General features: G+C 43.5%; 1 protein-coding gene across 1 annotated transcript in view; it reads right to left on the bottom strand.

Moving 5' to 3' along the window:
• Positions 1-27966, bottom strand: part of hydin (HYDIN axonemal central pair apparatus protein) — a 1234740-nt gene that overhangs the window by 1055220 nt on the left and 151554 nt on the right. The window contains exon 8 of the mRNA XM_068049816.1: positions 4257-4381. Coding sequence (XP_067905917.1) covers positions 4257-4381 — 125 coding nt within the window. The remainder of the gene's footprint in view (positions 1-4256; positions 4382-27966) is intronic.

Raw genomic sequence — 27966 nt, 5'->3', positions numbered from 1 at the left:
AATTTTCTCTGCACAGCTCTTTTACAAAAAAAAACAAAAAAAAATACTTTGGTCAAATACTTTTTAATTCTTGAAGAAAAAAGGATGAGATATGTTGAGTTCCAGGATTAATCCACAGGCCTTCCAGGAGCATCTCAGGAGAAATGCTGCTTCAGTTTCTCTATTTTTTACACTTGATTCTCAGGGCTTCTCAAAGAGATGGGAAAGGATGAGCTGGTGGTGTCCACTCTCTGGTAGGCTTATCTCCAACTTCTTTGAAAACAGTCCAAAGCCCAACCAGAAAGTCAAAACAATATCTCAGAAGCAAAACCAACTCCTCCCTCATAAACTTGACATGTCACTTCTCCGTAAACATCTCCCCCCCAAGTCACCAAGGTTTCTGTTGTTTATTGAGTTTAAGGCATGTGACAGCCAGTAAAGGTTTGTTTTCAAACAAGACCTCTCAGTGACCCTTGCAAAAAAACACATTCATGGAGTCTTTTCAGTTTTCCCAAATAAACCAATGTCCATAATTCTAAAATACGAATCCTCAAAATATAGAAGCACTTTCATAACAACACTGATACAAGGTACTCATTAAGTATATTAGCCTTTTCCTGTGCCTCTAAGCATATATTACCCTCTTTGTCCCTCTTACTACCCACTTACTATTTACATGCTGGTCGAAGATTTTCGGGTTCCCTTTTATGTTGACTGCCACTCTACTCTCGTATTCTCTCTTTGCCAGTCTTATTTTCCTCTTCACCACCCCTCTCAACTTACTGTATATGGCCTAGTTCTCACTTGAAGAATTCACCTGACATACATCAAACACCCTCTATTTTGTTTCATCATAATTTCTATCTCCCGCATCATCCAAGGAGCCCTATTATTGGTTAGCCTATCTTTCGCCCTTGTTGGAATGTGCCTAGCCTGTACATGAAGCATCTCTTCCTTAAAGATAACCCATTGTTCTGATACAGCTCTTCCTATGAGTCATTGATTCCATTCTACCCTGGCTAGTCCAGGCATTCGGACCTCAGAATCTGATTACAAATTTAGTATGTTAGCTCAGCATCAGTATCTTATGCAGTCCTTTGAGTGCATACAAAGAAGACGGCATCCATGGAGAGATCTACAACACACATCTGTGCACTGCTGCATGACTGCCTGATTAAGCTAAAAACCACAATGGCACAGACACTTCTGGGCCCTTTCATAGTAAGAGCAAAATACTGCGGATGCTGGAACTCTGAAATGAGAACAGAAAGTGCCGAAAATACTCAGCAGATCTGGCAGCATCTGTGATGGCAGGTCATAGACCTGAAACGTTAACTCTGTTTCTCTTTACACAGCTGCTGCCAGACCTGCTGAGTACTTTTGGTATTTTCTGTTGTCATACTTTTTATAGTGTCTACCTTGGCTCGATTATAGTACTCTTGCCTTTGAGTCGGAAGGTTGTGGGTTCAAGCCTCTGTTCAGGATTTAGGCATATAATCTAGCCTACGCTTCAGTTCAATACAGAGGTAGTGCTGTAATGAGAGAAGTTCGGTTTTTCAAACTGTGTTGGTACTTGCAACTGTAGGAGACATTAAATCGATTACCCCTCTGCCATGTCAGGTGAGATCCCATGGCACTATTCAAAGAACAGCAGACAACATCTCCTGATGTCCTTAACATTTATCCATCAGCCATCATTAAAAAAGAGTATCTGTTCATTTGTCTCATTGCTGTTTGTGAGACCTTGTTGTTCACAAATTGGCTTTCATGTTTCCACCATTAAAACTGTGACTAATTTCAAAAGTACTTCATTGGTTGTAAAGTGCTTTGGAAAATCCTCAGGATGTGAAGGGTGGTATATAAATGCAAGTTCATTCTTTTTATATGTGTGAAGACATAAAATGGTGAAATTCTTTTTTTAAGGATTACACTTTCTATTGTTGTAAGTAACGTAACCTTGACCCAGATGAAAATGCCTAATCTTGCCTAATCTTGTTTTGATACGTGAATCAGGGAACACTGGGGAAGATGAAAAACATGAGTCCCATGCTGCAAAAGAGAATTTCATTCTGAGAAATGTGTTGATTAAATGGTTAAACAGCAATTTATTTCTCCCTGCCATAGAACTTTAAGTTCACCTAATTTACTTCTGGAGTTCAAATGAGAAGCCCCCAAATCACAAATTTCAAGTGTCAACCCACACAATTCACAAGTGTCAACCCACACACCATTAAATCTAAAGTAGACATGACTCTACACTTAGCCATATGCATAGTTTGATTACATATTTAAAGCTAATTTCTAAAAATACTAACAGCTTCCTTGTGCATGCCAACAGTAAAATGGGTTTCTGGACCGCAAAAGCTCAGAACCAAGTTAATGAACAGGATGACTTCAACACGCACATACTGGGAAAATTTTCATTCAAAATCTACATTCTGATCTCCATTCAAAGTCCAACCTACATCGCCATGCAGCTTCAAAGATTGCATTATGTTATCTCACATGAGTACCGCTGTCATTGAACTCCGGATAGTTCTGCACAGGAAGTGCTGGGAAGCCTCTGAACAAACAGATTTGGAAGGTACTTCAGAATTCAATCCAAGTGACTATACCACCAAGTACCAGATCACAGAGACAAAGCATTCACCTGATCACAGGTAAAGATAAAGGAGAAGTCAGTTTGCTCAAGAAACTCAAACAAAAATTAACACTTTTACTGATCTTCACGTCCCTTCTGTCCAAACTGCCACCAAAAAATCACTGTTAGCCGGAGTAAAGAACCTGCAGCTTATGATTAAAATAAAAAATACAGGGGCTTGTAATTGAATCCCATACTGCATTCAACTTTTGCGAGTTTATGGGCAATTATGCCAATTTAGCTGAAGTCTGTCCCCAACAGTCCCAATGAGAAAACAATGGGTAACATACACCACTTTACCCAGATGTTTCAGGCTGACATAGTGCATTGGTGCTATAATGTGCCATTCTATGAAGTGATAGAATGTAAATGGCCTTGCCTAAGTTTCTGATATTTTGAGTTCCTGACGTCAGCTGAGCTGTCACCGGAAAGCACTGAGCAAAAAGCCTCACTATCCCTCATTGAGAATAGAAATCAGAATGTAAATCACTCAGGCAGCCCTCTGGACCTCCTTATAGCTGATTCAACAGCAGCATTCACAGGCACCAAACACTAAATCACATGCTTTCCTTTTACCTGAGAAATGATACGTGCCCTGGGTCAGAATGGGCCTATCAGCCCCCCATTACAGACACTGCCTAATTTCAGTTGGGGTGTATAACAGTGATGCTGAGCTGCTACTACCGATTTTATGCCCCTGCCAAAGTTGAAAGTTCACACAATAAGTGTGGACTCACTGGATTACCGCCTGAAAATCACTGGTCGCAACATTCGGGGATGAATGTTTAATGTATTCATATAGTAATGGAGATCTATTGGTTACGGTGCTGGGCTAGAAACAATGTCAAACTGTGAAATTCAATCTCATAAATGTGGTCATTTCTTTGCTGTCAGAATAAACATTGGATAGTATATCATTTAACTGCTAACAAGCAGGCAAGTAAACATTTTCTATTGAATAAAATTCTGTTAATTAGCTTCAACGACATATCTACATTCCAACAAAGCTTCAGTGTTGAAATAATAATGGGGCATTAAATAAATACCTTTTCCAATAGTACCTTTTATGTTTGTTTATATCATTTCTTGCCCCACCTTTTTCAGTTATTTCTTTCCCTCTTCAACCTGCTCCAAATCCAGATATCACAGGAGAAATGACCACTGGGAGATATATGGAAACTGCCGTTTGGCTCATCATCTACTCTTCAACACCTTCTTGTGAGCTGCTGCTTTTTCCTTTGATTTGGTGTTGCTTACTGATGACCTTGCTGATATTGGGAATTGATCATGTGTGAAAATATAGCCCAAAGTGTCAGCAAGCTATCAATGTGGCCATTATCCACCAGCATGTACTTCAGAAGTCACCAGATGGCCATGATCTAATGAACTATGCCTCTGATCTATTCCTGATATCTCTCAAGATAAGCACTAAAAAACGATATAATAAAAAAATAGAAAAACAATATAAAACTCAAACAGCACTGAATGCTGATCTAATAAAATGTGCTATTCTTAGATCCAACCGGAATATTTTCTGTACAATACAGAATTCAACATAACTAAATGTTTCCAGTCTCATATTTATCAAGTGTCAGAACTGAAGGATATTTGGTGTTGAAGTAGATGTTTATCCAACCTGTGTCCAAGTGTATCATCAGATCCTCGCTGTGGTCCCCAATCCGCTGTGGGATAAATTCTACCGTCATTTGAACACCTTGCCCAACTTCCAGATTTCCAAGGATAGGTTCCACAAAGAATGGCCTGGATCCAACAAGCAAATAAGAAAATAACTAAAACATGTAAGGCACTAAGATTTAACAGCCAATCAACTGCACTTGTAATACGTAATGCAGTTTTCTTTTATTTTGGGTTAATATGTGTAAAGACCTCAGATCCCTTGCAATATTGCATTAAGCAATGAGTCTCAGGTCACACTGACAGTTTGTTTTTTAAGAACTCAATTTTTCCAATTTCGTATAATACAATCTCCCAACCAGTTTGTCCTTCCTTGGTAATCATGGTGTGATAATTTATGCCCTCTCCGAACTCTGTAACTGTTCACAGGAATCTACAGTTTCTAAAGGCTTTAGTAGTTAATAGTTTTCTTTTGTACAGAAAGCTAATTTTCAATGACACAGTCATGAGAACACAAGGACCCAAGAAATAGGAGCAGAGGTAGACCATATGGCCCATCGAGCCTGCTCCGCCATTCAATATGATCATGGCTGCTCCCAATATCTCTTGATTCCCTGCGAGACCAAAAATCTTTCTATCCCAGCCTTAGAATTTTTGTAACAGTTCACCACCTCACATCCTTCCAACATGTTAGCATGATGATGAGGGAATATGTTCTGAAGGTTATTGATCAATTTATTCAGGTTGCTTGTTTCTTTTGTATATGGTCCTGTCATGGTGCTGAGATGGGAAATTAATGCAGGTAATCTGTACTCCATGTAAAGAATCATTAAAAAATAGCTTAAAAGGGACTTGGAAATGTTCTGTAATTTAGTTTTGTAAATCCTTGAAGAAATTATTGCCAGGTAAGCAGTAACCTGAAGTTTAACTGCTGGTGTATTTGTTTTCTCTGTACATTTAAAATACGTAATAAAATAAATTTGCAGCTTTGGAGTGAACTGTGTATGTGGTCTGACAGCATGGCCTTTTTCCATCTTGTGAAGAGATTAAGAGTATATAGTGGGCATCCCATGTGATTTTTACTGTATAATTCAGCAGTACTAGAATATACTGTTAACACTAAGACATGCTACTTCTGTTCACCGTATGCACTAAATTGTGAATTTTGGCTTACAGGAAACATAGATTTGCCTTTAGAAACTGTAGATTCACGTGAACAGTTACAGGGCTGGATTTTACCTTAGGCGGACAGGAATTATCCACCGACGTAAAAGTCGGTGGCGAACCTGCTTCTGCCTAGCCCGGGGATCCGTCCCGCATTTTACAGGTCCCCGGGCTTTAACTGTCCCGCGGCAAGACTTCCACCCGCTTGAGGGAGGAGGTCCTGCCTCAGTGAGCTGCTAGCCAATCAGCGTGCCGGCAGCTCTTAGTCCCAGAAGTGCCACTGGGAGCAGTGGCCACTGCTGTGACTGCAGCCCTGCCAACCAGATGGATCCAGGAGTGAAGGTAAGTTGGGCTTGTCTCACCAGGCAGATCGGTCCTTCCCTGGTGAGGCTGAGCGGCCTTTCACGTCCCCAGCACACCTGCTTGCCACTGGTAAAATACCCGTGGAGGCGGGCGCGGGCCCTTAAGTCGCCACTTAAGGGCCTTGATTGGCCTTGGGCGGGCAGGCCATTTCCCCCCCCGCCCCCCCACCCGACCGCCGTAAAGTTGATTGGAGGCGGGAGCAAAGCGGGTAGGCCTCCTGGAGCCTCCCGCTCAATTTTACGCAGTCCCCACGCCACCAACCGACCCGCTGGGGTGGCATAAAATTCAGCCCACAGAGTTCTGAGAGGGCATAAATTGTAACACCATGATTTTTTAATTTGTCCCAGGTTAAAAAACAAATCACACTAACAGTTAGTATAACGCAGACATATTTTAGGATATGAGGCCTTGTGTTTATCATACATGATGTGATGAAAACTGTCATCGTGTATCAGTTTAAATTGAATATTTGTCCAATGAAAGATAGGTCAAATTATCTGCAAGCCCTTTAAAGGTAGCAGGATGTGGATTTCCAAAATAGTATCAACATACAAGGATACTGAATGTTTCCTCTATCATTGATGCTGGACCGTTATTTTACATCCCTTTCAAACAACTATCTCCTATTACATTGCTGTAGTCTTCAGCTACCTAGGCCCAATTCTCTGGAGTTCCCTCTCTAAACCTCTCCACTTCCCTCTCCTCTAAGGCGCTCCTTAAAACCTATTTAACCAAGCTTTTGGTCATGTGCTCTAATATCTTATGTGGCTTGGTGTCAAGCTTTGTTTGATAATGCTCTTGTAAAGGACCTTGGGGCATTTTATTACTTAAAGGTGCTATATAAATGCAAGTTGTTGCTGTCTTTTCTCCGACTTTCCACACTTGATTTCTTGAATATCTTGCACCCTCCAACATGAGGAAAGTTTTAAGTATGAAGACTTAGTGAAGTGCTTAAGACGCAACACAGCCAAATCAGTCAACAGTTCAGGGATATTATCTTATATCTGACACACATCTCGCATCTGAGATCGTCCCTTTAACCTCTTTATAAAACTTTCTACACCAGCTTTCAACCTTGGAAAATAACCTCGTGCAGCAAAGCTTCTGCATTCCCCCTCCATAGCCTTTCTTAAATGACAGCTTGTGAATTAACCCAGGGAACTGTAAACTAGTTAGCTTAATGTCAATGATAGGAAATCTAATAGAATCTTTGCTAAAAGATCTGGTAACAAAACATATAGAGATGGAGAATATAATAAAAGACAGTCAGCATAGATTTCTAAAGGGAAGGTCATGTTTAACCTTATCGAATTATTTGAAGAAATAATAAAAAGCAGAAAAAGGCAATGCAGTGAATATAGTACAAATGGACTAGCACATGGCCTTTAATAAGGTGCCACATAAGAGACTCATGATAAAGATCAGTGAATGTGGAGTCAGGAACCAGGTAGCAAAATGGATGCTACAAAACAGATTGCTACAAAACAAAAAAACAAAGTATGAGTTGAAGAAGTTTCACAGTCCAGCACAAGTGGTGTCCCATGAACTGTTGTTCATCATATACATAAATGACTTACATTCGGAAATTGGAGATATTGGCTAGAATTTCTTGAGTCCTGTGGCATTCCTGATGGCAGAACCGGAAGTTGGCGTAACTTCTGCTTCCACCAAGTTTCCCATTTCCCACGTGATTTAATACGTAAATGAAGCGTGCGGCAACGAGCACGGGGGACACATGGGATTCGGCAGCAGGGACGGCCTTTCATTGGTGAAACACAGCATCACTGGGCCAAGCACCGTGGTTGCCATAGCTATAAAGCATTCTATGCTTGCGCTTCAAGGATCAGAAGCTTTCCTATCATGTAAGTCTCTGAATAGGAGCCTGAAATCAAGATTGAAATCAATCCAAAATGTTTTTGCCTCACTTAATTTTTGTTTTCCAGCGCCAGCTTCACATCATGTACAATATGTCTGCAGCCACAGAGAAGAATATGTCAGCCAGCAGGCAGTGTCCTGCCCTACGGTTCAGTGATGCCGTCCTGCAGATTCTCCTCCAGACCATCAGGAAAAGGTGGGAGTCCTCTTCCCTGCAGACGGAGTGTGAAGACCCTCCCGCCTGACCAAGGTAGCCTGGATGGAGGTAGCAGAGGAGGTCTCAAACCATGGGGTCATTCATAGAACCTGGGTACAGTGTTGCAAACGCATCAATGACTTGCTCAGATTGACGAGGGTAAGTGTTCCTGGCGAAGCTGCTCCATTGTTTGTCACCCTGGCTCCATATTTTTAAGACAAGAGGGCAAACAAGGCATGCATTGGATTATGTGAGCAGCGTTGGTACCATACACTAAATGATTTTGTGCAAAGTTGATGATTGGCATTGTTGATGTGCTTGGATGTGTCGTGTGTAAGTTAGTCCTGAATGAGTGATGTTGATGCATGTCTACAATGGTTGTGATGCATCAAAAAAAAAACTAATTCAATCTGTACTGTCTCCTACAGGACAAACGCACCCACAACTAGGGTGAGCGAGCCAAGACAGGAGGAGTGTCACCACCACCTTCTCAAGGGCAATTAGGGATGGGCAATAAATGCTGGCCTGGCCAGTGACACCCAAATCCCATGAATGAATTAAAAAAAACATTTGAGTGTTGACACTGGCTGAAGAGGAGGCTGCACAAATTGTGAGAGAGGAGGGAGACAGGGCAATAGCAGATGGCGAGGCAGGATCCTCAAGGTGTAACCATGAAGTGTCATCTTCAGTGTTGCAGCCATGCATGCACACCCACTGAAAGTGTCTAAACTCATGCGCAGTTGTTGCTTAATGTGCCTCTGTTCCTGTTTCCACTACAGGTGCCCGCACTCGAGTGTCTGGAAGCCACGAGGCCCAAGACTCCTCCTCTGGGGAGGAAGAAGAAGAGAATGCCCCAGAGGATGTACCGTCACCTGCCTATTCGTCCACCTCCACCAGCGCAGATGCATCCACACAGTCCGCAGGGGGTTTAAGATTAGAAGCTGAGTCACAATCTGTGTGCACGACATAGACACGTCCCAGTAGCTGAGAGAGCATATGCCAGCCGGGTCCCCTGACAATGAGAGGACTGCTGAGGACCAGGCCCCTACTTAGCCCCACACTCTTGATAATCATCTGTTTGTTGCTACGAGAAGTTTTCTGGATGTGCAGCAAAGCCACATGGAAAATATGTTGGAGATGCCTGAGGTCATGCATAGCTTTGCACGTGCCATGGAGGAGTACATGCACGCCATGACGTCTACCATGTTCTCGGCATTTGAGTACATGGCAGTCGAGAGTTTGGCGAGCTCCGTGGTGAGTCTGGTTGAGCACTCGAGCCACATGTGATCAGAACTGAGTATAAGCGAGAGGGGTACGAGGAACCTGGACCTCCCTACAGGTGCTCCTTCCCCTCAAGGAGACAGTCAGGTGCCATCATGCACCCTGTTGGAGGAGAGGCGCATGCCAGCTGTCCTAGGGCCTTCCTCTCAGGACAGCCTGAGGTTAAGCGGCGTCCCGTCCTCCCCTACCTCCGACACTGACCCCCTTACCTCCAGCAGGCGAGCACCATTGCTACAGACCCCCAGTATTATGGAGCCATCTAGGCCCCGTTCCTCCAAAGGATGCCCACCATGGGCACCCACAGCAACAGGGCAGTACACTGAGAAGACTGTCTCCACCTCAGCCACTAATGTCAGGATAGCACCTAGATGTAGTGGCAGAAAGCGAAAAATGAAACAGTTTTGAGCACGAAGGTGGCACGGGTACTGTAAATAGTGTGCAGCTGGTCAATAAGTTTCATTACATCTTTATTTACTTTCACTAATAATGCATTCTCGTAATTCTTTTGCTTGGTTTCAGATGAAAACAAAAATGTTCTTTAGAGGCCTATGGCAGGATCACATTGATGCTTGCAAAGCATCTCAGAAAATGTCCAGTGTCCATTTCTCATTGCTATTTGCATATTCAGTCTTCAACGAAGGCTGTTTTCCGATTGATGAGTATTCCTTTTTTCCACTACTGTCATGCCTTACATTTGTGGTTCTGCGGCCACAATTTAACGGTGCTTGTAGTTTACATGGATTGCATGTATGCATTGTAGCCCATAGAAGATTTCAACTGCCAGTCACATGAAAGTGCAGCAAAGCTTTGTTAAGATTGCAGCAATGAATAAGACCTCAGGTGTATGTGAACATATGGGGAACTTTTATGTTTCTCCTCCCAACGTTCCTTGATGATGTGGCTCATTGTTGGCTGAAATGTGCAAATGTGAGGTTCTCCCTGATGCCCCTTGGATATCCCTCCATGGTCTTCATATCGATGATGATATCATTGGCATTCTGCTGTCCTCTTCACCATCTTCATAGTCATCCCCATCTGAGGAGGACTGCTGTTCCTCCTGTTCCTCCACCTGCAGAATTTTGCCACGTCGAAGGTTGTGTCAGGCACAGCAGACAACGATTATTCATGACACCCTCTGTGGTGCATACTGAAGAGTCCCTCCTGATTGGCCAAGGCAGCGAAATCGCATTTTCAGCACACCAATGGTGTGTTCAATGTTGGCTCTGGTGGATGCGTGAGCAGCATTGTATCTCTCGTCAACTGCGCTTTGGGGATGGCGAACTAGTGTCATCAATCATGTACAATGTTAATCTGTTAATTGTGTATCAATTGTTTGATTATATGCAGGTGGAGGGTGTTAATTGGGGTCTTTCCGACAAGAGCCCTTTCCTATCCTGAGTGGCGTGAAACAGGGCTGTGTTCTCGCACCCACTCTTTTTGGGATTTTCTTCTCCCTGCTGCTTTCACATGCGTTCAAGTCCTCTGAAGAAGGAATTTTCCTCCACACAAGATCAGGGGGCAGGTTGTTCAACCTTGCCCGTCTAAGAGCGAAGTCCAAAGTACGGAAAGTCCTCATCAGGGAACTGCTCTTTGCTGACGATGCTGCTTTAACATCTCACACTGAAGAGTGCCTGCAGAGTCTCATCGACAGGTTTGCGGCTGCCTGCAATGAATTTGGCCTAATCATCAGCCTCAAGAAAACAAACATCATGGGGAAGGACGTCAGAAATGCTCCATCCATCAATATTGGCGACCACGCTCTGGAAGTGGTTCAAGAGTTCACCTACCTAGGCTCAACTATCACCAGTCACCTGTCTCTAGATGCAGAAATCAACAAGCGCATGGGAAAGGCTTCCACTGCTATGTCCAGACTGGCCAAGAGAGTGTGGGAAAATGGCGCACTGACACGGAACACAAAAGTCCGAGTGTATCAGGCCTGTGTCCTCAGTACCTTGCTCTATGGCAGCGAGGCCTGGACAACGTATGTCAGCCAAGAGCGACGTCTCAATTCATTCCATCTTCGCTGCCTCCGGAGAATACTTGGCATCAGGTGGCAGGACCGTATCTCCAACACAGAAGTCCTCGAGGCGGCCAACATCCCCAGCTTGTACACACTACTGAGTCAGCGGCGCTTGAGATGGCTTGGCCATGTGAGCCGCATGGAAGATGGCAGGATCCCCAAAGACACCAGTGGCGAGCTCGCCACTGGTATCAGACCCACCGGCCGTCCATGTCTCCGCTATAAAGACGTTTGCAAACGCGACATGAAATCCTGTGACATTGATCACAAGTCGTGGGAGTCAGTTGCCAGCGTTCGCCAGAGCTGGCGGGCAGCCATAAAGACGGGGCTAAAATGTGGCGAGTCGAAGAGACTTAGTAGTTGGCAGGAAAAAAGACAGAGGCGCAAGGGGAGAGTCAACTGTGCAACAGCCCCGACAAACAAATTTCTCTGCAGCACCTGTGGAAGAGCCTGTCACTCTAGAATTGGCCTTTATAGCCACTCCAGGCGCTGCTTCACAAACCACTGACCACCTCCAGGCGCGTATCCATTGTCTCTCGAGATAAGGAGGCCAAAGATGAACTTGAGCACTTATAAGCCGACACTTACCGAGACTGGTGAAGGGTTTGAGTGAGGAGCTACATGTTTGCAATCCTTTTACTCTGTACAATAAATGTCAAACTGAGTGAAGATAGGCTCCAGCATTATCCTACCATAACAAGCTTTCTAGAGATTAACACAGCAGCAGAGCGTGGTTGCCTAAAGCTGAAGACTGGAAATTAGAATTTTTTTTTTACAGAGGAAACTAAACTCTCACGAGCTATTGTGGAAAATATGGCAGAAATCAAGTCTAAATTGTCAGGGTATGATTACCCTCTGATGTTCTCTGAGTCTGAACCATATGACCAGCGAAAGAATGAAGCGGATATGTGGACACGGCTTACATCTCCACCAAAGAGGAAACAAGAGATGACCTTGGCATTGTCACTTCCTACCAAAAGTAAAATCAAAAGCAAAGTGTTTTGTGAACTGGATGCGCGTCAGTTGGATACTAATGAAGGCTTAGATCTTCTGTTAGAATTCTTGGATGAAATTGACAAGAAAGATGACCTATTGAATGTGTATGAGGCACGGTCAGACTTTGATCAATTTCAGAAAACAGATGGTTATTCAATGGAGGCATCGATCATGGACTTTAACAGACTGTATAGAAGATTAAAGAAATTCAATTTGGAGATCCCTGGTTCAGTGTTAGCTTTTAAATTGCTAAATTGTGCTAGGGTGTCACATATGGACAAGCTCCTGGTCCTAACTGGGGTTCAGTTCTTGGACAAAGACTCCCTGATGGATTAAATGTCTGCTGCCTTGAAGAAATTCCTAGGGAAACAGCCATTTCCCACAGCACTAGTATAGCAAACAGGGCATTCTGCGGTGACACAAATAATGGAGGACATAATGTTTACTAGATTTCGAAATGGTCCAGATATTGGAAGCAGGCATAAATACAATGGAAGAGTTAAAGACAGGAGGAATTAAGATAAAAGCACCTTTAGCAGGTCTATTACAGTTAAAGACAGAATTGGAACAGCAATCATAGGTGAATGAATCCCAGGAATGCCCAAGGAACAGTTAATAGTTGCTTCAGATGTGACTTAAAGTCTCATTATGCAATGAACTGCCCTAAGCGGACGGGCAGAGTCCACGACACGGAGAATTCTGAGGCAGAAGAGGAAGATACTGATGAATCTGAACAAATTGCACTAGTCACAAGGAGTTTTAGCCCTGTGTTAGAGTCTCATTATGCAATGAACTGCCCTAAGCGGACGGGCAGAGTCCTCAAAATGATACACGACACAGAGAATTCTGAGGCAGAAGAGGAAGATACTGATGCATCTGAACGAATTGCACTAGTCACAAGGAGTTTTAGCCCTGTGTTAGGGCTATGAATGTGTTAGCTGTGGATTTATTCAACTGTGCTATATTAGATAGTGCTTGCATGTCGACAGTATGTGAAACTGATTAGTTACAATGTTATCTGCATTTATTTGGTTGTGAGGATCAACGCCACGTTAAGGAGTATAAGAGTATGACCAGCTTTAGGTTTGGTGATGACAACACATTGAAGTCACTGTAGAGAGTAATTCCATGTAAAATAGCTAGAGTAAGCCACTTTATCAGTACTGATAGTGTTGGGTAAGCCTTCAATGAAAAAGGCACAAATGAAAGTTGATACGGAGCATGTTAAGGCAATTGTTTTTGGAAAGTCAGTGAATCTGTAGTTTACCCAGTCAAGGCATTATACCCTTAACAAACCCTGATGTTTCTCGTCAGAGTGTTAGAACAGTATTAATGGCATCAGGTGTTAAGAATCAGAGAGATAAAAAGCAAATTGTCTTAAAGTTACACAGACAATTTGCTCACCCTCTTGTCAAATATTAAGAACCCTGCTGAAGGATGCAGGTGTGACTGATGTACACGAGGATAATAGAAGAGATTGTGAAATCTGTAAAAAGTATCGGAGGACACCATCACCTCCTATTGTCAGCCTTCCATTGGCAAGTGACTTTAATGAGGTAGTTGCTGTGGATTTAACGGTGAGGGGCAAAGACAAGAATATTTTCATTCTACATTTTATAGACCTAGCAACTGGATTTAGTCTTTCTACAATAATAAATAGCAAGGACAAAAGGGTGATTATAGACAAAATTATGGATGAATGGATAGCGATTGGATTTGGGACACCAGCTAAGTTTCTGACTGATAATGGAGGGGAATTTGCCAATGATGAGTACAGAGATGTGTGAAAACAAGAACATTATGGTTATGAATACTGCAGCTGAAGGTCCTTTCATCAACAGGCTCTGTGAAAAGAATCACGCAGTGGTTAACAAAATGCTGCACAAAATCTTAGCTGATCAGGCAAACTGCAAGTTGCAATTACCTTGGCATGGGCAGTTCATGCGAAAAATTTACTTCAGATGGTTGGAGGATATAGTCCTCCACTGCGGTACAGTGGCGCAGTGGTTAGCACCGCAGCCTCACAGCTCCAGCGACCCGGGTTCAATTCTGGGTACTGCCTGTGTGGAGTTTGCAAGTTCTCCCTGTGTCTGCGTGGGTTTTCGCCGGGTACTCCGGTTTCCTCCCACCACCAAAAGACTTGCAGGTTGATAGGTAAATTGGCCATTATAAAAAATTGCCCCTAGTATAGGTCGGTGGTAGAGGAATATAGGGACAGGTGGGGATGTGGTAGGAATATGGGATTAGTGTAGGATTAGTATAAATGGGTGGTTGATGGTTGGCACAGACTCAGTGGGCCGAAGGGCCTGTTTCAGTGCTGTATCTCTAAATCAAAAAAATAAAAAATAAATAAATAAAATAAAAATAAATTGTTCGATAGGCGGAATCCCAAATTGCCTTCTGTACTGTGCGACAATCCTCCTGCTCTAGAAGGTACTACAATTAGTTCAATTTTTTCTGTACATTTGAAAGCGTTACATGCAGGGCTTTCATCAAGGCTGAGGGTCTGAGAACATTTGGAGAGCTCTGAGGCATCGTATAAGGCCATCTGAGGTGAAATTTAATTCAGGAGATTTGGTCTATTATAAAATCGAGCGTTATAGGAAATGGAAGAGTCCTGGTAAGGTAATAGGTCATGATGGTAAGACAGTAGTTATCAAGCATGGAAATCAAACTGTTAAGCTTCATTCCTCACGATTGATCGGGGTTGGCTACAAAATCTCAGAATCTGAGCAGTTAATAGAGGAAACGATGCACCTTGTATCTCAAATACTCATGTGTTTTGTGATGAAGGTCCTGAGGAACAGAATATGGTAGATCAAGGATTGGATAGTAATGTGAGGGATCATGACACTCAAGAAAGAGCTATCGGTAACATATATTCCAAAGGGGTGTAATAGATGGAGGGATGCAACAATTGTGGGATGTGCAGGAAAATCTACAAGCAAGTTTAAATATTGATAAAAAGTTCAACATGATGGCAGAATGGGATGAAAGAGTGGAGGGTAGGAAAGCGCAGTGCAGGTTCTAATAGTGGGTCTGGAAATGACTCTTGTGTAAGGAAGCGATCATGTACTGGAGAAAGAGCCTCTGATTATATGAGGAAGATCTTCTAGCAGTAGTCCCAAAAGACATCAAAATGCTAATACAGGCCATAGTGTGAGCAGATTCCACAACAAAACAAAGGCTAGCGAGCAGCCTCAAAAGTAGAACCAGAAGCAGAAGTCCTCATGACTGTGAAGTTTTAGTGACCGCCAATAAACTTGAGGATAAACTGATAAGAGAAGCAAAACATAAGGAATTAGAGTTGGAGAGAGTTTTGAGTTTATTCTGAGGTACCAGATAGGGGGCAGCCAGCCTTGTCACATAGATAGATTTGTACTGAAAAAGTTCTTCCTGATGGAACTTAGAAGGCTATAGCGAGGTTAGTTGCGAGGAGTTTTGAAGAGCGACTGGGTGATACTGATGTTAGAGTGGACTCTCCTACAGCTGGAAAAGTAATCTTGAAAATCATTTTAGTTCTTTTGGCCACATATTCATGCGAGCGTAGATCCATTGACATAAAAGCCGTATTTCTGCAGGGTGATACTTTTCTGAGAGAAGTGTTTCTGAAACCACCCAAAGAGGCAGCAGATACAGAAGGAAAACTATGGAAACTGAATAAATGTGTCTATGGCCTTAATGATGCTTCCAGGGTGTGGTATTTCTTGCTGAGATCTGTTTTGTTGAAAATTGGTTGATCCTGCAGATCCTGCGATGTTTTATTGGTATCATAAAGGGAAACTTTCAGGTATCTTTATGATGCACGTTGATGATTTTTTATGGGGTGGTACCGCGGAGTTTGAAAATTATGCTATTAATAAGATTAGGGCAGAATTTAAGATTGGGAGTCAGGCTTGTGGGGCCTTTAAATATATTGGTTTAGATATTAAGCAGACTAAGTCTGGAATAACTTTAAATCAGCAATCCTATTTAGAGAGTGTTACTCCCATCCCAGTTAATTGTTTTAGGTCATCACAGAAAGAGGATGACCTATCTAAAGCAGAGACTGGGCAATTGTGAAGCTTGATTGGTCAATTAAACTGGTTGTGCTTTCTACGAGGGCTGATGCTAGTTTTGATGTGCTGGAGTTAAGCATGATGATGAAACATCTGAAAGTTGAGAATGTTTTAAGGGCAAATAAAACATTAAAAAAACTAAATCTGGAGAAATGTATACTGAAGTTCCCATCCTTAGGTGACCCAAAGAACATGAAGCTAATAATTTTTAGTGATGCTTCACATCCTAATCTTGCTGATGGGTATTCGAGTGCAGTTGGTTTCATAATATTTCTGATGGGTGAAAATGGGAAATGATGTCCTTTAGCTTGGGAGGCTAAGAAAATAAAGCGGGTTGTTAAATGCAAATTAACTGCGGAAACACTGGGTCTTGTGGAGGCAGTGGACATGGGGTTCTATTTGTCAAATATTTTGGGTGAAATTCTGAACAAGGGACCTACTGAAGATAGGATACCCACTGAATGTTATGTGGATATCGTTCTTTGTGGGACAATGTACACTCCACAAAAATGTGAGTGAGAAAAGACTACATATTGACCTCGCTGGATTGAAACAAAGCTGGAGAAAAAGGAAATCTCCAAACTTAAATGGGTAGATGCAAGTCATCAGCTATCTGATTGTTTCACAAAAAGAAATACTTGTACTAAGAAATCATTAGGAGTGATAGAGGAGGCGCATCTCACAATGTAATACTTAGTACACAATGTGGAGATTATTTTGATTTATTTTGAAATATTCTTTGATCATGATAATAATTTGCGCATAGTATGGAATTAATTTTGAAATGTTGTTTGAGAATATTAATTCACGTCGTATTACAAAAAGAAAGAAGGGAATCTGTTAATCTGTTCATTGTGTATCAACTGTTTGATTATCTGCAGGTGGAGAATGTTAATTGAGGTCTTACTTGAGCACTTATAAGCAGACACTTATTGAGACTGTTGGGGGATTTGAATGAGGAGCGACATGTTTGTAATTCTTTTACTCTGTACAATAAATGTGAAACTAAGTAAAGATAGGCTCCAGCATTATCCTTCCATAACAACCTTTCTGGAGTTTAACATACAAAGGCGGTAACCCTTGTCACCCAGGATCCATCCATCTACTTCGACTGGTTCGTCAAAAACTGTTGGCAGCTGTAAGTTTCTCAAAATATGTAAGTTGTGACAGCACCCTGGGAAATATGCACAAACATGCATGATTCTTCTCCTGTGGTCGCAAACCAATTGTACATTTAAAGAGTGTTAATAATAAAGTGCTTCGCGATTAGCAAATACAGCAAGCTGGTCCCCGGGAGCTCTAATGGCCACATGAGTACCTAGCGATGGCGCCAAAGGATACAGACCTTGCTGCCTGGCCTGTCCAGAGGTAAGTAGATGAAATCAACGGCACGACTAAAAAGGGCATTGGTCACCTCTTTGATGCACCTATGAGTCGCAGACTGCAAGATGCCACATATGTTGCCTGTTGATCCCTGGAAGAACCCGTTAGCAAAAACATTTAGTGCAGTAGTCACCTTGAGGGCAACTGGCATGGGATTCCGACCAAAGCCAAGTGGTTGCAGGTCATGCCTCAAGATCCTACAAATTTCTGTGACCATTTCAAGTGACATTCTTAAGCATCTCTGGCATTGCCCTCTGATTTTTGAAGGTAATTTGTCCTTGTCCTGAGGATGCGATGACGTGCCAGTATCTGCCTTTGATAAGGTCATTCTTGATTATCATTTGCAGCATCCCCACCTTCCTGTTCTGCCTGTTGCTGGCATTCAGGCATCATGAGTTGAGGGAAAAGAGCCCGCCATAGTCTCTCCCTTTGCTCTTCTTCCCATGATTCGAGACAAACTGCGTGTATGAGACCCATGTTGCTGTGGCTTTTCTGAACAATAAATAAGTGGAGCGTGGCAATTCAGTGCTCTGTTGTCAATGAGCTAAAACACTGAGGCAATGAGCAGTCCCCTTAGATCTGCCTTAAAATTGCAAGCAGGTAGAAGACACAGCCACTATTGTTTGTCTCCTCCCACTCTCCTTGCAATCCTTGAGTGGCCACGCGGCTTGCATTATCGTTGGAGAAAATGGTACGCGTTGAATTCAGGGCAAGTCTCCCCACCTTCCAACCTCGTCCTGCAACCTTCCAGCCTGAACACATCACCCTTGACCCACCCAATGGTTACCATTCCCTCCGTTACCATTGAAACTCCCTCCATTACCTTGCACAGTGTAATCATCAATTTATTCACGCCATCCCTCCCTCCTGTTCCTACTCCTTTTACTATTGACATGCCAACTATTACCCTTGATCCTCCCCAAATCAACCTGACCATTGTTGACGAGTCCTGTTCCCCTATGAAGTTGTTGAATACCCAACCATTAGTCTTCACCTTCGCTCTACAGAATCCATTTGCCCCCAGTGACGGTGACCGTCTGCTAGCCAGTACCCTCAATTTACCCCACAGATTCCCAACGTTACAGCACTCATCCCTCCTGTCACACCAACATGCTTTGTTGAATGATAATTTTCTTTAATCCACTGACTGGAGAGCTGAATTTATTTTTTTTAAATAAATTTTAAAAGGAACAGATAAAGTATGACTTTGCTAGCAGCTTAAGATGGCCACCTAATTTGCAACACTGTAGTCTACATTGAAAGGCCTGTGAGATGGAGACGAAATGTCTGCTCATCCCAGCGAGAACCCAGACCCAGGAAGTTGAAAGGAACTCCCTGTTCTCTTTAGCAGGAAGAAATACACTGCTAACTACTATGCTTGAATCACTGGGTGACTGTCATGTGACAAGCCCCCCCCCCCAATCTGCAATTTTTAGGTGGTGTTTTCTCTGCAGCAAGTTGAAAAGCATCTGTACTCTGACACGTGCAGACCTAAGTGGAGGTCCCTCTCTCTCACTCTCTCCATTCCAGCTTGCAAGCTTCGAACTCTGCCTGCTGACTGACCACCTCTGCATACTCCGGCTACAATCAGAAACCCCTTTGGAGGAAATCATCTGTATTGCTGTCTCCAAGATACCCATCGAATCAGTCATCTATCTCTTCAAACTAAAAGCCTCAGGACCACCGAATTCAACCTAGAAGCCAGCCAAATCACCAAACTCCACAGACTGTATACCATTTTTATGGACTCTAATTCCACCAATTGCCCTCAATGCAGCCCAGCCTCTACCAGTCATGGATGAGCTGGACATACAGCCAACCAAATCGGAACTCAGTGATGCCATTGATTCCCTAGCCAGCGGAAAAGCCCCTGGGAAGGACAGCATTACCCCTGAAATAATCAAGAGTGCCAAGCCTGCTATACTCTCAGCACTACATGAATTGCTATGCCTGTGCTGGGACGAGGGAGCAGTACCCCAGGACATGCGCAATGCCAACATCATCACCCTCTATAAAAACAAAGGTGACCGCGGTGACTGCAACAACTACCGTGGAATCTCCCTGCTCAGCATAGTGGGGAAAGTCTTTGCTCGAGTCGCTCTGAACAGGCTCCAGAAGCTGGCCGAGCGCGTCTACCCTGAGGCACAGTGTGGCTTTCGTGCAGAGAGATCGACCATTGACATGCTGTTCTCCCTTCGTCAGATACAGGAGAAATGCCGTGAACAACAGATGCCCCTCTACATTGCTTTCATTGATCTCACCAAAGCCTTTGACCTCGTCAGCAGACGTGGTCTCTTCAGACTACTAGAAAAGATCGGATGTCCACCAAAGCTACTAAGTATCATCACCTCATTCCATGACAATATGAAAGGCACAATTCAACATGGTGGCTCCTCATCAGAGCCCTTTCCTATCCTGAGTGGTGTGAAACAGGGCTGTGTTCTCGCACCCACACTTTTTGGGATTTTCTTCTCCCTGCTGCTTTCACATGCGTTCAAATCCTCTGAAGAAGGAATTTTCCTCCACACAAGATCAGGGGGCAGGTTGTTTAACCTTGCCCGTCTAAGAGCGAAGTCCAAAGTACGGAAAGTCCTCATCAGAGAACTCCTCTTTGCTGACGATGCTGCTTTAACATCTCACACTGAAGAGTGCCTGCAGAGTCTCATCGACAGGTTTGCGTCTGCCTGCAATGAATTTGGCCTAACCATCAGCCTCAAGAAAACGAACATCATGGGGCAGGATGTCAGAAATGCTCCATCCATCAATATTGGCGACCACGCTCTGGAAGTGGTTCAAGAGTTCACCTACCTAGGCTCAACTATCACCAGTAACCTGTCTCTAGATGCAGAAATCAACAAGCGCATGGGTAAGGCTTCCACTGCTATGTCCAGACTGGCCAAGAGAGTGTGGGAAAATGGCGCACTGACACGGAATACAAAAGTCCGAGTGTATCAGGCCTGTGTCCTCAGTACCTTGCTCTATGGCAGCGAGGCCTGGACAACGTATGCCAGCCAAGAGCGACGTCTCAATTCATTCCATCTTCGCTGCCTTCGGAGAATACTTGGCATCAGGTGGCAGGACTATATCTCCAACACAGAAGTCCTTGAAGCGGCCAACACCCCCAGCTTATACACACTACTGAGTCAGCGGCGCTTGAGATGGCTTGGCCACGTGAGCCGCATGGAAGATGGCAGGATCCCCAAAGACACATTGGACAGCGAGCTCGCCACTGGTATCAGACCCACCGGCCGTCCATGTCTCCGCTATAAAGACGTCTGCAAACGCGACATGAAATCGTGTGACATTGATCACAAGTCGTGGGAGTCAGTTGCCAGCGTTCGCCAGAGCTGGCGGGCAGCCATAAAGACAGGGCTAAATTGTGGCGAGTCGAAGAGACTTAGTAGTTGGCAGGAAAAAAGACAGAGGCGCAAGGGGAGAGCCAACTGTGCAACAGCCCCGACAAACAAATTTCTCTGCAGCACCTGTGGAAGAGCCTGTCACTCCAGAATTGGCCTTTATAGCCACTCGAGGCGCTGCTTCACAAACCACTGACCACCTCCAGGCGCGTATCCATTGTCTCTCGAGATAAGGAGGCCCAAAAGAAAGAAAGAAATTCCACCAATCTACACTTCCCCAATCTGTAACCTATTTGTGTGTGTGTGTGAACCTCTAGTGTGTGTGTGCGTGTGAAAGTTGGCACATATTTTATTATTTTTTACTTAGTTTGGTTTAAGTACAATGAAGTAAACCTCTTTCTTTGTTAAACACAAGAAAACCTGTTTGATTGGTTCTTGTTATGATCACATAAGTAATCAAACACCTACTGAATTAAAAAGAATTAAACCTGCTGTGGTCAAACAAGGAGAGGGAAAAGAGGGAAGCCCTTCGACCTCTCCTCACCTGACCATAACAGAAATTTTGGGCTCGTCCGGCATCAAAACCCACAGACAAACAAGAAATTGGAAGTGGGAAACCAAATTGATCCCTTGCAACAATTTAGAAACTTCAATACTGGTTTCCTTGTGGTTTTCAGTGCGAAAGTAATAAAATGTCCACATTCGATGATAGTACCTTCCTCCAGCAGAGTGAAGTAACTTGGGTCAGGTTCAAAGTCCTATCTGTTGAAGAGTTGAGGAATGTAGCTGGGCAGTTAGAGATTACTATCCGTTCAAAAGCTAGGAAGCCCAAAATCCTATAACATGTGGCCAACTATTTTTCACTTGAAATTGAAGACTCAGAGACAGGTTTAGAGTCGGAAACAGACACAGTAACATTAGGTAAAATACGCTAGAACAGAGGGGACTAGAATTAGAATTCGAGATAGAGAAAGAGGAGACAGAGTATCAGGAAAGGGAAAAAGAAAGAGCTTTCCAGAAGGAGAAGGAGGAAAGGGAGTTAAGGCGGCTCGAATTGAATAGGGGAAGGCCCAATATACCCAGTGAAGGCACCACTAGTGAGGGAACTACCCCTAGCTCAGGACCGAGTGCTGAGCTATTAAAGTTCTCCCAACTGATACCAAATTTCAATGAGGGGGATGTGGAAGCATTTTTCATCTCATTTGAAAAGCTTGCAAAACAGTTGAAGTGACCAGCTGAGTGCTGGACCCTGCTACTACAACGCAAATTAACAGGAAAAGCCCATGAGGTTTATTCCCTATTATCTGACGAGAGCATATCAGACTAAGATATGACCCAAAATGCTATTCTGAGCGCATATGAGCTGGTACCGGAGGCATACCGCCAAAAATTTCAAACTCTCCGAAAGCAGCCAGAACAAACTTGCATTGAGTTTGAAAGGGTTAAGCAAGTCGCTTTCAACTGATGGATGCGGGCACTTAAGATACAGTCCACCTATGAAAACATCAGAGAGGTGATCTTCCTCGAGGAGTTCAAAAACTCACTTCCCTTTTCCATAAACAAACCACATGGAGGAAAAAAGGTTCCAAAAGCCAGGTAGACAGCAATCCTGGCTGATGATTATACATTTATTCATAAGCCCTTTCTTCAAGAGGAACCCATCCACCACTTTCAATATTCACTCCCTTCCCGGCTGTGATACCATTTTAGCATATTGATGCGGCACAACCTTTGCTTTTTCCTATAAGCTAAGGTGTCAATTATATAATTCACCTTGTTAATTCTCTTTACTGCTCTATACGGGCCACTGAACTGGACTTTCAATGGTTTACCCTGTATTGGTAGTAGCACTAACACATGGTCTCCGGGTTGAAGTGCTCTGGCCTTGGCATGTTTTCCTGCCTGCCTTTTCATCCTGTCTGGGAGGTTGTTAGGTGTTCTTGAGCTCTTGTGAACTGTTCTTGGAACATGGAGATGTAGTCTAACAGGGAAAGTTGTCCCTGTGTCCTAAAAACCTCCCCTTGATTAATTTTAGAGGACCTCTCACCTCATGTCAATAAACTAATTCAAAGGGACTAAAGCCAGTGGACTCATTGGGTGAGTCCCTGGTAGCAAACAGAAGAAATCCCAGCCCTTTGTCCCAGTCATGGAAATAGTCATAGCAGTATGCCCTGATCATTGTCTTTAGGGTCTGGTGGTACTGCTCCATAGCCCCTTGTGACTGTGGGTGGTAGGCTAAGGACTTTAGCTGGGTTATGGGCCCAGATTACCCATGATCTTTTGAAAAATACTGGACATAAAATCCGTGCCCTGATCCGATTGTATCTGAGCAAGCAGCCTATAATGGGTGAAGAATTGGGTTAGCCCCTCCACCACTACCTTGGCAGAGATAGTTCTTAGAGGGATAGCCTCTGGAAATCGAGTAGCCATATCCATAATGGTGAGAAGATACTGGTAGCCCCTTTTTGTTTTCGGAAGGGGCCCCACACAATCCACCAGCACTCTGCTGAAGTACTGAGGTTCATTTAAAGAGGAACTGAAAATAAAATTCTCACAGGACTTTACAGGCTAGATGCAGGGAGGATGTTCCTGATAGCTGGAGAATCCAGAACCAGGGGTCACAGGCTCAGGACACGGGATATGCCATTTAAAACTGAGTTGAGGAGAAATTTCTTCACTCAGAGGGTGGTGAACCTGTGGAATTCTCTACCACAGAAGGCAGTGGAGGCCAAGTTATTCAATATATTCAAGAAGGAGATAGATATATTTCTTAATGCCAAAGGAATCAAGGGATATGGGGAGAAAGCGAGAACAAGGTACTGAATTAGACGATCAGCCATGATCTTTTTTGAATGGCGGAGCAGGCACAAAGGGCCGAATGGCCTACTCCTGCTCCGATTTTCTATGTTTCTATGTAAATGCAGGCAGCTAATGTCAAATTTAAATGGAACCTTTGTTTGACACTTGGAATACTGAGCTTGTCTCTTTACTACTTAACGTACAGTTCAGCACAAGAATTGAGATGAAAGTTAAGAAGGGATATATCATACAAATAGGGATATTGTATAGACCACCCAATACTGCAAGGGAGATGGAGGAAGAAATATGTAAACAAATCAGTAAAATGAGTAAAAGACAATGAACAATAATCATGGGAGATTTCAACTACCCACAAATAAACTGTAAGAAGAAGTAAGGAAAGGGGAAAAGAGAATGGGGATTTTACAATGTATACAGGACTCCTTTCTCCAGTATGTAAGAAGCCCAAGTGAGGAATCACTGGAGTCAGGAGGGCTAAAAGGGGTCATGAAAAGTCATTGGCTAGCGGAATAAGGGGAATCCCAAGGCTTTTTAAATATATATAAAGAGCAAGAGGGTAGCCAGGGAAAGGGTTGGCCCACTCAAGGACAGAGGAGGGAATCTGCGTGGAGCCAGAGGAAATGGGCGAGGCACTAAATGAGTACTTTGCATCAGTATTCACTAAAGAGAAGGACTTGGTGGATGATGAGTCTAGAGAAGGGAGTGTAGATAGTCTGGGTCATATCAATATCAAAGAGGAGGAGGTGTTGGGCGTCTTGAAAAACATTAAGGTAGATAAGTCCCCAGGGCCTGATGGGATCTACCCCAGAATACTGAGGGAGGCAAGGGAGGAAATTGCTGGGGACCTGACAGAAAATCTTTGTATCCTCATCGGCTACAGGTGAGGTCCCAGAGGATTGGTGAATAGCCAATGTTGTTCCTTCGTTTAAGAAGGGTAGCAAGGATAATCCAGGGAATTATAGGCCGGTGAGCCTTACGTCAGTGGTAGGGAAATTATTGGAGAGGATTCTTCAGGACAGGATTTACTCCCATTTGGAAACAAATGGACTTATTAGCGAGAGGCAGCATGGTTTTGTGAAGGGGAGGTCGTGTCTCACTAACTTGATTGAGTTTTTTGAGGAAGTGACGAAGATGATTGATGAAGGAAGGGCAATGGATGTTGTCTACATGGACTTCAGTAAAGCCTTTGACAAGGTCCCTCATGGCAGACTGGTACAAAAGGTGAAGTCACACAGGATCAGAGGTGAGCTGGCAAGATGGATACAGAACTGGCTCAGTCATAGAAGACAGAGGGTAGCAGTGGAAGGGTGCTTTTCTGAATGGAGGGATCTGATTGGTGGTGTTCCGCAGGGATCAGTGCTGGGACCTTTGCTGTTTGTAGTATATATAAATGATTTGGAGGAAAATGTAGCTGGTCTGATTAGTAAGTTTGCGGACGACACAAAGGTTGGTGGAGTTGCAGATAATGATGAGGATTGTCAGAGGATACAGCAGGATATAGATCGGTTGGAGACTTGGGCGGAGAAATGGCAGATGGAGTTTAATCCGGACAAATGTGAGGTAATGCATTTTGGAAGGTCTAATACAGGTGGGAAGTATACAGTAAATGGCAGAACCCTGAGGAGTATTGACAGGCAGAGAGATCTGGACGTACAGGTCCACAGATCACTGAAAGTGGCAACGCAGGTGGATAAGGTATACGGCATGCTTGCCTTCATCGGTCAGGGCATAGAGTATAAAAATTGGCAAGTCCTGCTGCAGCTGTACAGAACCTTAGTTAGGCCACACTTGGAATATTGCGTTCAATTCTGGTCGCCACACTACCAGAAGGATGTGGAGGCTTTGGAGAGGGTAAAGAAGAAGTTTACCAGGATGTTGCCTGGTCTGGAGGGTATTTGCTATGAGGAGAGGTTGGATAAACTCGGATTGTTTTCACTGGAACGACGGAGGTGGACGTTTACAAACCTGATAGAGGTTTACAAAGTTATGAGTGGAATGGACAGAGTGGATAGGCAGAAGCTTATTCCCAGGATGGAAGAGTCAGTTACTAGGGGACATATGTTTAAGATGCGAGGGGCAAAGTTTAGAGGGGATGTGCGAGGCAAGTTTTTTACACAGAAGGTGGTGAGTGCCTGGAACATGCTGCCGGGGGAGGTGGTGGAAGCAGGTACAATAGCGACGTTTAAGAGGCATCTTTACAAATACATGAATAGGATGGGAATAGAGGGATACGGACCCCGGAAGTGCAAAAGGTTTTAGTTTAGACAGGCATCATTATCGGAGCAGGCCTGGAGGGCCGAATGCCCTGTTCCCATCCTGTACTGTTCTTTGTGATCCAGTAATGAGAAATGAATCAGAACAGACAAGAGAAGTAAGCCTAAGGGAACATCTAGGTTCATCAAATAAATAGCTATAGATCATAACATAATTAGGCTTAGGATAAAGATTGAGAAGGGCATAAGGGCTCCTTGGATGATGAGAGACAAAGAGAATATGATGAAACAAATAACAAGAGTGTATTGTGCATGTCCAGTGCATACTTCAAGGGAAACCAGACCAAATACAGAAAGTTGAGAGGGGAAGTGAAGAAGAAACTAAGATTGTCAAAGAGAGATTATGAGAATAGAATGGCAGTTAACATAAAAGGGAACCCAAAAATCTTCGACCGGCATGTAAATAGAAGCAGGTAGTAAGGTGAGGTGGAGCCGATTAGGAACAAGAAGGTGATATATGCTTAGAGATGCAGGACAAAGCTAGAATACTGAATGAGTACTTTATATCGGTGTTTACTGAGGAAGAGGATGCTGATAAGATATCCGTGGAAGCGGAGATGGTAGAGCGGATGGATAGGTTAAAAATTAACAGGCAGATGTATTGGAAAGGCTGGCTATACTTAGATAAGTTGCCTGGTCTGTATGGCTTGCATCCCTGGTTGCTAAAGGAAATGGGAATGGAGATCGTGGAAGGGCTTGCCATAATCTTCCAATGTTCCCCGGATGCTGGGGAGGTATCTGACGATTGGAGAGTGGCATTCTTATTCAAGAAAGGGTTCGGGACATTCCTAGTAACTACAGGCCAGTTAGTTTAACATCAGTGGTGGGTAAGATTTTAGAACCAATAATCAAGGGAAAAATCAACAGGCACTTGGCACTTGAGTTAGTTAAGGAGAGCCAGCATGGATTTGTAAAAGGCTTGATTAATCTAATTGAATTTTTTGATAAAGTAACAGAAAAGGTTGATGACGGGAATGCAATGGATGCTGCCTATATGGATTTTAAGAAAGTGTCTGACAAAGTACCACATAAAAGGCTGATTAATAAAATTGAGGCTCAAGGAATAGGAGGGTCAGTGTCAGCTTGGATTAAAAAAATTGGTTCAAGGACAGAAAACAGTGATTTGTGATAAATGGTTTCCAGACTGGAGGATGGTAGGCAGTGGTGTTCCCCAAGGGTCAGTCTAGTACCAATGCTTTTTTTGCTATATATATCTCTGACTTGGATATAGAAATAGAGTTAAATTTCAAAATTTGCCAATGATATCAAACTTTTGAGGTGTGGCAGACAGTGAGAAGACATAGGGAAGCAGTGGCATAGTGGTAATGTCACTGGACTAGCAATCCAGAGGCCTAGGCTAATGCTCTGGGTTCACATCTAAACGTGGCACCTAGTGGAATTTAAATTCAGTTAATAAATCTGAAATTTTAAAAAGTTGGTTTCAGTAATGGTGACCATGAAACCATTGTCGATTGTTGTTGAAACCATTGTCGATTGTTGTTAAAACCCATCTGGTTCACTAATGTCCTTTAGGGAAGGAAATCTGCTGTCCTTACCTGGTCTGGCCTACACATGACTCCAGACCTACAGCTAAGTGGTTGACTGTTATCTGCCCTCTAAAATGGACTAGCAAGCCATTGTACCAAATCGCTAGAGAAAAGTCTAAAAGGAATGAAACTGGATGGACCACCCGGCATTGGCCTAGGCACCGATAACAACAACGGCACACACAGCTCTGTTGACCCTGCAAAGTCCTCTTCAGTAACATCTGGGGGCTAGTGCCAAAATTGGGAGAGCTGTCCCACAGACCAGTCAAGGAACAGCCTGATATAGTCACACTCACCAAATCATACCTTCCAATGTCCCAGACACCACCATCACCATCTCTGGATATGTCCTGTCCCACCAACAGGACAGCCCCACCAA

The sequence above is a fragment of the Heterodontus francisci genome, chromosome 17 (genome assembly GCF_036365525.1).
Source record: "Heterodontus francisci isolate sHetFra1 chromosome 17, sHetFra1.hap1, whole genome shotgun sequence".
In the NCBI taxonomy this organism is placed as follows: Eukaryota; Metazoa; Chordata; class Chondrichthyes; order Heterodontiformes; family Heterodontidae; genus Heterodontus; species Heterodontus francisci.
Note: the sequence above shows the minus strand (reverse complement) of the source record. Positions and strands in the feature narration are given on the sequence as shown.